This window comes from Prionailurus bengalensis, chromosome B4, assembly GCF_016509475.1.
Source record: "Prionailurus bengalensis isolate Pbe53 chromosome B4, Fcat_Pben_1.1_paternal_pri, whole genome shotgun sequence".
Taxonomy (NCBI): domain Eukaryota; kingdom Metazoa; phylum Chordata; class Mammalia; order Carnivora; family Felidae; genus Prionailurus; species Prionailurus bengalensis.
The window spans coordinates 71,482,051-71,493,033 of record NC_057358.1 but is presented as its reverse complement, the minus strand read 5'-3'; the positions used below and the strand labels follow the sequence as shown (position 1 = coordinate 71,493,033).

At 38.2% G+C, this 10,983-nt stretch overlaps 1 protein-coding gene across 2 annotated transcripts in view; it reads right to left on the bottom strand.

Moving 5' to 3' along the window:
- Window positions 1–391: 391 nt before the first annotated feature.
- The window catches only part of TMEM117 (transmembrane protein 117), a 489,337-nt gene continuing 478,745 nt past the window's right edge, over window positions 392–10,983 (bottom strand). For both annotated transcript variants that reach the window (XM_043563444.1, XM_043563445.1), the window contains one exon: window positions 392–2,127. In XM_043563444.1, the coding sequence (XP_043419379.1) occupies window positions 1,481–2,127 (647 nt within the window). In that variant the 3' untranslated portion in view covers window positions 392–1,480. The remainder of the gene's footprint in view (window positions 2,128–10,983) is intronic.

The following is a 10,983-nucleotide window of genomic DNA, read 5'->3' as shown; positions in this document are numbered from 1 at the left end:
GGGGCATGGTTCTAATTGCTTAGTAAACAATTGTAGGAAAGTGTTTATTAAAGCTGGCTCTCAAGTGACAGATAAATACATAGTTCTATCACACATGCTAAATTCAGCATGCTGCAAGCTTAAAAGCAGATCAAAACAAGAGATATTTTAAAAATCATAAAGACAAAATACAGTTATGTCAGTATGTGACAGGAGAATAATTTTGCCTTAACAGTGATCTCCCCAACCCCCTGAAGAACATGCAACCACAATTTATGAAACAAAATTAAAAGCAAGTTGGGTATGTTCCATTTTTTAACTCATCTGGCATCAAGTTAAAATTAAATGGGCTGTTGTTAAATTAATATACAAATGAATCCATTATAAACAAAAAACTACATCACAGATTCACTGATGTATAATTCATATTTATTGTATGATGTTTAATTCTTAAAAAAAAACAACAAAAAACACACAAAACAAGCTACTAAACAGATTCTTTCATGCACTTCTTTTTCTACCTCACAAGATTCTGCTGCATAATTTTTAGAGGAGTTCCCTTATTCAGGGTTGGCATAGGTTGTTCAATTTTCATTGTCCAGAGCCATATTTACAGAAAGATGTACAAATATTGTAGATAGTAGGCTGTACAACCTTCACATGATTAAAACTTCAGTTCCTTGGTTTTCTAGAGCTTTGTGTAAATGCCAATAAGTTTGAGAGTTCATCCAACTGTGCCTCTTAACCTTTGTTCCCATAGGTGAAGGGCAGGATTTTTAATCAAGTAGCAATTTATCTTTAATTAGGAAAACATAATTAGGTATTATCATCTAATTGCAATTACTGGTTGGAGAAAGTCACATTTCACAAGTAGTGACCCATGCTGGATTATCGTTCTCCTATTACTGAATTTTGAATCTGTATTTGTATTTGGCAGATAGCCAATACAAATTCAAAGGCAATCACCATGCCTCTCTTCAATCCTGCTGTCAGAGTCACCAACTCCACTGCTGAATAGGTAAAAGAGATACTTCCTAAGCCACATATTGGCTATATCTGTTTCCTGCTAAGACATCAAGTGTAGATCAAAAATAATTGTATACAAAAAAAAAAAAAAACCACCCCATGTGAAGTAGGTTAGAGAACTGTTCCACACTTCATTTCTGGTACAGTTAAAAACAGTTTAATGTCTCAAGGCACCACTATGGTTGAACATCAGATACACGGGTAATCAGCTAATCTACTATGCTGTAAAGTCAGTAAATAGCTTGTGCAATTGTGAAAAGCAATCTCTAAAGGACTGTTAGATATACAGGAGGCACGTAGATTATAATACAAATAGAAAACAATGAGTCCTAGAAAAAGCATGTTGAGCACCGTTGTGGCATTGTTTGTGTTTCTTTACCTAACACTACGTAAACTTTACATTTACAAAAGGAAAGACTAACTTTTTAAAGTTACACTCAAGGTTGCTTTTTGTGCTGTCTCCAAGTAAGTGAATCTAGTTCGTAGGTGTACTTTTAGAAGTTGTTGGATCTGGATCAGCTTCTGTCCCACTGGTAGATTCATTCAAGTGTGAGCTTAAGTTTTCTGACGTTAGGTGGGAAGACTTGTAGACAATTTCGTTGAAGTCAGACCTGATGCAAACCAAAGGAGGGTCATTCAGTGGGTCTTCCACTGAGGCCTGTGTGTTCTCTCGAGTGATCCCCATGTCCTTGCTATGTTCTGACGGTGATTTTCTTTTCATGCGAGTATAAGTTTTGTCTTGATTCTCCATGCCTTGCTCATTTTTCAAAAACCGTCCAAAGAACCAAATGAAGAATCCAAACCACACAAAAGCTATTAAACTCGGAACAAAAGCCAGACACTTGACATCAAGGCTAGCCCCTATGAACCTGCTGTGTAAGAACATATCTCCCTCAACATATGTTTTATTAGTCCGAGGGTTAGTGTGATTGGACCTCCATTCCCAGGAAAGTTTGGTTCTGTTCAAATCCTTTAAACTTTCGGAGTCTTTCACTGTGTATATCTTCTGCCCTGGGCCTATATACTGTCCGTACTCATGAGGCTTATAAAATATCTGGTTCTTCCACATATTAAGATCCAAAATCAGGACAAGAAAGATAATTCCATAGTTAAACCATTTACCTGCATTAAAAAAAAGAAATACCGCATATTAGTCAAAGACCTATAAAACCGCAATAGGGTTTTTTCCCCAATAAAATGGAGATAATGGTATAATAGTATAAATTGTTCATGTCTTAGACCTGTTAGCATTTTTTTGAGAGTGCTGTGCTGCCATTAAGTGAATTGGCAAAGGATATTTCCTAAATGTATTCTAGACCACATGAGAATGTAACTGTAGGTCCCAGAGTCAATAATTTATGCTATTTATACTAACCAGATTAAGCTGCCTTGTTTTGTAGGTACCACAGCCATACTCAAATTTGGTTCCATGTAGGTTATTCTCTAGAATATCTCAATTAATATTTAAAAAACAAAGTTCTAATTAAATTCTTAGAAAAGTCTAACATCTGATTGAACATCTCTTACAGTTTTATAATTGTGTCTAGACAAGAAATCATTTTGCAATGCAAACACAGCAGTATATCAATTGAATTCACATTGCTGTTTGTAGGTGACCTGTTGATTAAACCGTTAGTTGATGTGACTCAGATCAATAATTCTTGAGCATTCATTTCAAGACTTTAAAAATAATTGCATCAAATCTCATTGAACAGAATCCATTTATCAGACATATAAATACAACCAAAGCCAATAAACTGCTTTAGAAGAGATGATTTGGAGAGATTGTAACCGCTATAATTTCTTTGTAGTATTTAAAATTCTCATGCAAATAAGACCTTGTTTAGAGGCATATTATCTATGATATCCCTACATCTGCAAATGAAAAAGAACATAGGGAAGTTTTCAAGGGATACTAGATTCCATCATAATTTTATTATAATCACAATTTATTGCAAGCTTTACAATATCAAGTATATCATGATATAGTAATACCTTATAGGTTTGCTGTAGCAAAATAGGTGATACATTTTGCTATCACCTATAGCAAACAGGTGCTATATTGCTATATGTAGCAATATATATATATTGCTTTAGTTCCAAAAGCTCCAAAAGCTTTAGTTATAAATGTTAAATATAGTATGTCAAATTATTTTATTTTGTATCTGAAGATAACAGTATTGAACATGATTAAGTTACTGCTTCACAAGATTATAGAGCTCTTGGGACAAAAGAGAGAATCTTGGGCAAACTTATTAAACCATTCTAATGAATTTTTGCAATATGTATTCTAACAGAACATAGAGCTATATAAAAATATAACTTTGTGAGGAGTTTGGGAAAGTGTTTTATCATCATCTTTATACATTTTCAAGTTCCTACTCTATGCAAAATTGAAAGGTTTTAATCCTGGCTCTAAAACTTACTAGCTATGTGATCTTGGGCTAGTTGTTTAAATTCTCTAAACCTCAGTATCTTTGCATGCAGAAAATAACAGTACTTACTAAAGCTGTTAGTATTTCATAAGATAGATGCGAAACGCAGTGCCTGGTACATAATAGAAACTCAGTAATTGTTACTGTTATGAACATGAAAGCCTTGCCTAAGACGTGATAATGTCTGCATTTGCATAGGAAGGTACAACTTCTTCTCTATCAAGAGAATTTATCTAAACTATCTGAAGGGAAATTATAACTCTGCCAGTCCTGAAATTGTTCAACTATACAATTGTTAAAGTCTTTGTAGTGGAAACTCTTGCCCACATGATTTATTTTGCATACCCACACTAGAGAGTAAGTTGAAACATTGGGAATGTTGTTTGCACATATGATAAACTATTTATAACATCTGGCACTGCTAAGCTCTAACCACTCCTGCTCTCCTGGAGTCATAGCCAAAACTAAAAGAGATTCTCACTGAGTCAACCATAAAATGAGTAAAGAAAGCTCAAGCTAGTGAAATTCAATCAAATACAAAGGTAAGCAGCATTATCAAACATTTATTGTGCTCATAATAGACTCTGTTTTAGGATACCTTAGTAGATGCTGAGGACATACATTTTTGCCTTACAGGGGGGAACTGATTATCTTGTTAGGGTAATAGAACAGTGGCATCAACAGATAAATAGTAGGAAGAGGCCACATTTGTGAGGCACCAACTGAGTGTTACAAATGGAAAACACTGAAGATGTTGGGAAAATGTAATGAAGACTGAGGGCTAATTTCTGCAGAAAGGATTTTTGTAGGAAGTAGTAATTCATGTGGTCCTGAAAGGGAAAGAAGGACAGAGAATAGCCTGGAAAATGTTGCATTTCTTTAGTTTATGTTTTTATTATGCTACAAATAGAATAGCATACAGGAAAAGATCAGGTGATACTAAAGAGGAGAGAGAAAGAAAGTAATGGAGAATACTGTAGGAAGAGAAAACAGGAGATGAATGAGAGGCAAGTGAATTAAAAAGTTCTGAGGTTCTTGGGGCGCCTGGGTGGCTCAGTCAGTTAAATATCCAACTTCGGCTCAGATCATGATCTCATGGTTCATGGGTTTGAGCCCCTCGTTGGGCTCTATGTTGACAGTTCAGAGCCTGGAGCCTGCTTTGGATTCTGTCTCCCCCTCTCTCTTTGCCCCTCCCTCCCTCTCAAACATAACACTTAATAACATTAAAAAAAAAAGTTCTGAGGTTCTCATCACTATCAATGAGGCAATAGTTTGTAGCTTCCATGAAAGCAAGTTGAGAGAGGGGCTTTGGGTGCTTCTCTGTTGCAGCAGATTCATACCTACTCTCTTGCTGTAAACTACATATGCTGATGGTGAGGAAGAATTTTTATGACTGACCATCACCTTGACTCACAAAGGTCCCTTGGAGAAACTTGTACTCTCTCTCTAAGTCATTGTTATTGATGCAAGAATAGGGCAGTCCCTCATAAAGTGGGCCCTGTATCTAGGGTATCAGAAACCAGTGATAAGTACTGTCACAAAATCAGGGAGAAGAAAGGATGCTCACTGAGCTTGGGGAATGGTGCTTTTCTGGTGGGAAAAGATGCTCAGAGAATGTCAATAAAGAAGGGAAAAGATAACATCGGAGCATAAAAATTGTACACTGACCAAACTAGTAAGAAACCCTCAGGATAGGAGGAGCTCTCCCCCACACTTTCTACACTATTGTTCCACCACCTAAGTTGAATGGTGCACTGGGTCACTTTGACAACCAAACTTTAAAGAATCACTTTATTTTATTTATCATGTGATCTGGAGCCTGAAAATTTAGATGGGACGGAGGAGGAACAAATTAGAAATGTGTTTTCTGACATCAGCTAATGGGTATCATCACCCCGCTGTAACACATCTTTCCTGATCCTTGAGACAGAAAACCACAGTCAAAAACTGCAGGCTGGAAATCAGCAGATAAAGATCTCATTCTAATATGAAAATAATACAACCTTGGGTTACCTGTTTAACCTCTCCAGGCCTCAATAATTTTATTTTCAAATTGAGGAAACTGAACCAGATGACTTCCAGTTCTATGATTCTGTCCTTCCCCCCCACCCCGAATCCTTCTAGTTAGTAGCTATTCAATTTTTAATTCTGTGAAATGGAGAATGATACCAACATAACGATCTCGAAGGATTATTCTGAGGATAAAATGAGTTTATATCTGAAAGTCCTCTGAAATCTATTAAGTTTGCCAGAAATGTAGAGGAGTATTTTTTCTACAGTTTCCTTCCTTTGTATCTTCAATCCAGTTAATATAGGATCTTGGTGATATAGGGAGAGAAGAGCATGTAAGGGTTTGTAACAAAGATATATCCTAAAGGTGATCAAATGTTTCAGTTTGGATAAAACAGCATGAATCACTGAGCTATAACTGGACCCGTTATCTAAGAAGACTAAGTGTATAGTTACATGTAAACATGCTTTGTGAATCAGCATATTTCATATGTTGAAAATTCTTAGCAACTGGTAATTTGTCTACAACTTTCAGGAGAATGGTCTAGAGATAGGTCAACTATATACAAAAATTTTGAGGCTAAAGAACAGGAACCTGTCTCCAAGTCTCCCGCACAGCTGAGTGGCCTTGTTGGGGTGGGGAAGTGCAGAAGGGAGAGAACAGAGTGAGGCAGGCTTCCTACTGACATCACGTTTCCTTTCTTTTCCTCTGTGGATGTAGCACTGTCTCTACCTCTCCTGCCCCCAAGCATCCCCCCCCCCACCACCCCACTGCCACTGTCAAAGCCAGTCAGCTGAAACTTGGAGCTGGTAAAAATGCACAAGCAGTGGCTTTTCCTACTTTGTTTGTTTGTTTCCCGTCCACATAACATAACCGCTGGTCCACTTACGCATTTACGCAGAGGAAGGATATTCATTTTTGCTAACATCCTTCCTTCTATTTTCCCACAGAGTGTTTTGTTACTTTTGTAATGCGTTCTCTCCTCTTTAAAAAATTACTTTTGCCCTGTGATATGTGGCGAACCAGTAAGCAAAACAGCTTACTTGTCGCACAAGACAGCTCAACCCCACTGTTCTTGTCTATAAAGTGAGGGAGCTGAGCTATATGACCCTACAGGTTTCTCCTCAGCCCTAAACATCTCTTTGATAAGTCTGTGAAATAAACATCACCTAAACCTTAACATTTTATGATGGGCCAGGAAATCTCACCATTAGAGCAAAAAAGATGGAATCCATAAATTTTCATGCAGAGAAAGCTTTCCTTAAAAAAAAAATGTATATTCTGAGAAACACTGTTTACCATAAAAAATAAATCTGAGTCCCTGAAATGACCCACATGGAAAGGGGATCAGACACAAAAAGGAAAATAAGTGATCTCTTGCCATTTCCCAAGTGTGTTGTTGTGAATGTACAGTCAACCATAACAAGAGCCTTGGTATTTCAGCATTAATCATAGAGATTTTGCATTTCCCCCTGTTGTTTCAACTACATAACATAATGTAAATCACCAAGGAGGGAGGGTAAGAATCCATACATTATTTCTATTAATCTCCTTGCTGAAATCTCTCACTGTCTCCTTTAATGAGAAATCACTGCATGGTGTTGGTGGGATTACCCTCTTTCTTGCATTTTGTGCCTTTAATGAATCCTACTGATTGCCAAAAGTGATATTATAATGGTAATTTTATCTTTTCACATTGTGGGAGATTACAGAATTCTGGGCTAGTTGGTTTTAAAAGGATTCTTCACTAAATATCACTATCACTTAGCATAGGAAATGACAATTTGGGGGAAAATGTTTCTTCAACTAAGGAAAAAATAGTGTAAAGTGCTGATATTTCCACCATATAATATGTACTAAATTAGATGACCATTAGACTCTTGAGATTAGGGGTTTATATAATAAACCTTGCATTAATCAAATATGCAATTATATTAATTTTTTCTTAACTCAGTAAAGTTGCCAGTTAGCATTGAGACTGAGCTGTGCCATAGGCACCTTCATCCCAAATGGGTGCTACCACTGGGCTAGACTCTGGCATCCAGTGCAGATATATGAAATAGTCATGCTCCACAAAGCCTTCAAAATCCTTTATGGGATAACAAGCAACCAAGGCCTTGAAAAAGATAAATTTTGGATAATTAAAGAAATAGCAGCTTGCTGTAACAGGCTTCTTGGCCAGATCAATGTCCTCCCATTGCAGACATGAGCAGTGATAACAGGGCTCACTGACTTAGCATCTCTTTAACCCCTTTAAGCACCTGTGCCCTCACACCCTAGGTAATTTAGGGATATCTGGGAACCACATTAAGTGCTTGGGCCATGAGGAGAACATTTAGTAAATTGAAGATATTTACTAATTTATGAATTAATAAGAGTTAATTTGAGTTAGCAAAGTAAGGTCTTAAGACTTAAAAGCAAATGAATATAGTTTCTCTAACTGCCTCTCTTGTCTTTGTCACCTCCTAAGTGGGAGACTATTCCTTTGAGGACATAATCCAGTGATAGGGGTAGAAATTCGCTATGATAAAAGCAGAAGTAAAAGGCCATGGGGTTATACTAAATTAGGTGACTGTTAGACTCTTGAGATTAGGAATTATGTCATGTTCATTTCTGTATTGCCTAGATCCCGGCTTAGTTTTAGACACATATTAATTCAGAAAATGTCTGTTAACCAATAGGTAAACTGTGAGATAATTTGTCCAGAAAAATACAAGAAGTAAAGTTACAGTCTTTCAAATCAAATACAATGATCTGGTAAATTCTGCTAAAGTCAGATATAATCTAGAAAATTGGGAAAAGAAAATATTCATATCTCAAAGAGTATATATAATTCATTATATATTTCAAGTCTCTCTTCTGGCTGTAAAGACAATTCCTGAAGAGCATGTAAGTTTTATCACAGATGTCCTCATATATGCATAAATGAAGGCAGGACATCTCAATTTGGAGACAGCAGGCTAGCTCAGGGGCAGCAAGGGCTGACAGGCCATGGGCAAAAAAGCAACCCTGGCCTTGAAGAAGATGAGTTTTGGACAAATAAAAGGAATTGCTGCTTTATGTAGAAGTAAACATAGTTAACTCTTAGAGCTGTCTAAATGTGTTGAAAATAGAAACTGCTTCAGGAAAGGTTTAGAAAAATTCACAACTGAGATAATAGCAAGAGATCCTTGTGTACTTTGGATAAATTCATGATCTTTAGAGACTGTCGTGGTGAACAGGATGCATCACATTTCCCTATAACAAGCCCCTTGTTAATTTTGTGAGACAGAATATTCTGGATGAACCACTGGCCTGCCCTCCCCAGCACTTCCCATGATCTGACTGACACAGGAGAGCTCTTTAAAAAACAATCTCTGGGAACTCATTTGCCAGAAATCATGTGCCTATGGAAATAGAAACAGAGGGGTTTTATTCATTATCTTCCACATTCTCGCCATTGTAAAGCACCTGTGCCCTCACACCGCTCGGGAAACTGAAATAGAACACAGACGCTATGGAGGTTTGTTTACTTCTACATTTTCCATTTTTGCCGAAAGGGTTCCCGTGGGCATCATCGTGCCAACAGTGTGAATTCTCTCCTCACAGATGCACAGGCCTTCCTTCTGGCCTTTCCCCCGACCCCCTCCTAATTCACTCAGATGATGGCCACCAACGGGACACTTCCTTTGTCTGGCTGGGATGACAGATGGCAGAGCTTCCACCGGGATTGGCATTAATAGGACTCAGAGGAGCTTCCGAGAGCGAATTGAGAGGCCATTCCTCTCTCGCCTCCGGAGACTTAGTACCTCATATTTTGAATCCATCTTTGCACTCACCTTATAGGTAAAAGGGAAGAGGCCAGAGGAGATAGTGGCATGATTGCAGTTAGCATTTATGTTTAAGAGAGCAACAATGGGCTTGGGCTAAAAGCATCGATGCGACCTAATCACTAACCACATATCCCCTTTGTTATGGAAGTCCAAATTCCCAGAAAAAATATTTGAACACACCCTTGGATAGAGAGGATTTATTTTTATAAGCTGCAGCCCAGCTTGTGAAATGAAAGCTCCTACACACTGCAGCAAACCATCTGTCAAGGGGGCTCCAGATGAGCTAAACAGATGCAACAATTCAAGTCATTTCTGAAATGCATGAAGACAACTAGCATGGAGTCAGGATTAGATAATACCCAAATCTTAAATGCTTTTAAAATGCCAATGGGAACTCATCAGTGTCAGATAACCCTCTCCATACAGAGCTCGTCATTGGGAGACATTTTTTTTCCCATTCTTAGCATTCTCCTTCTTGACTCAGAACAGTGGATAACAGTAGAGCATTCAGAATAGTGGATAAATAATAAAAGAGCCCTCTCTCAGGCTACCTAATGTTTTTGAATTAAACAAGAAACATGAATTCTGGATGGATGAAAGGAAAAGCTTCAGGTAAAAGGAGTGAGAGTTGACTGAGTGCTTACCAAATGGCAAACGGTGTCTAAAATGCCTTGTGCATATTAATTTAAATCTCACAACAACCGTATGGGATATGTACCTCACTGTCCCCATTGAACAGATGAGAAAACTGAGCCTCTAAGAGGTAAGGAACTTGACAAGGGAAATGCCATCAGTCAGTGGCAGAGCTGGAGTCTGGGCAGCAAACCTTTACATTCCATTTTCTCAGCATGCCTTGAACATTATTTCTAGATCATCAAGAAATGACAGTTGAGGCCATGGTGGCACCATCTCTGAACCCCAGAAAAGAGTCACACAGACTCTTCTAGTGCACAACAAACACAGGCAGAGAAAGCAACAGATGGAGCTGTCTGGGGGTCCATAGGATCCCTTCCTATCCCTGACTTTAGCTTCCTCTGTGGTCACCCAGGTGTTTCCCGACATAACCTATTTTGGGACCTCTTTTCCTGATCCCAGGTCTGAACTTTCCAGCTCCTGGCAGGACTGTATCCTGTGCCCTTCTCATTAGCACCCCACTCTATGGAATTTTCATTGTCCTTTGGCTTTTGATCTTAAGAGTTGCATGTGAAAATAAATTAAAGCTGAGATGAGAGGAACTGTGACTGTAGCAAATGTTTCTCAGCAGCAGCGTTTCTCAAAGAGGGGTCCTCTGGCAGCCTGCATCGGCATTATTGGAGGTGCTTGAAGTTCCAGGCTCCACCTCCTACCTCAGGCATCGGGCTCTCCGTGTGCAGCTGAGGGATCTTTTTAACAAGCTGTCCACGTGATTCTCACGCACACTGAAATTTGAGAACCACTGATGGATATAGAGAGTTTTATGCTTAATAACCAAGAGATACTACTCTATTTGCTTATCAAGAAAAGCACTGAGTTTCCCTACCAAAAGAAGCAGAACCTGGAGGAGCTGATCATGTTAGTGTTTGCAGTTGACTTGGGCATTTGCAGGCTACTGACTATTGAGCATATTAAAACACAATATGTACCATGCTTTGGAAATTTTATCTAGGTTTCCCCAGAAACCATTTTCTTACAGAGCAAGATAAAGTAACAGGCCTTTCACAGGAGACTAGCTGCTACTTCA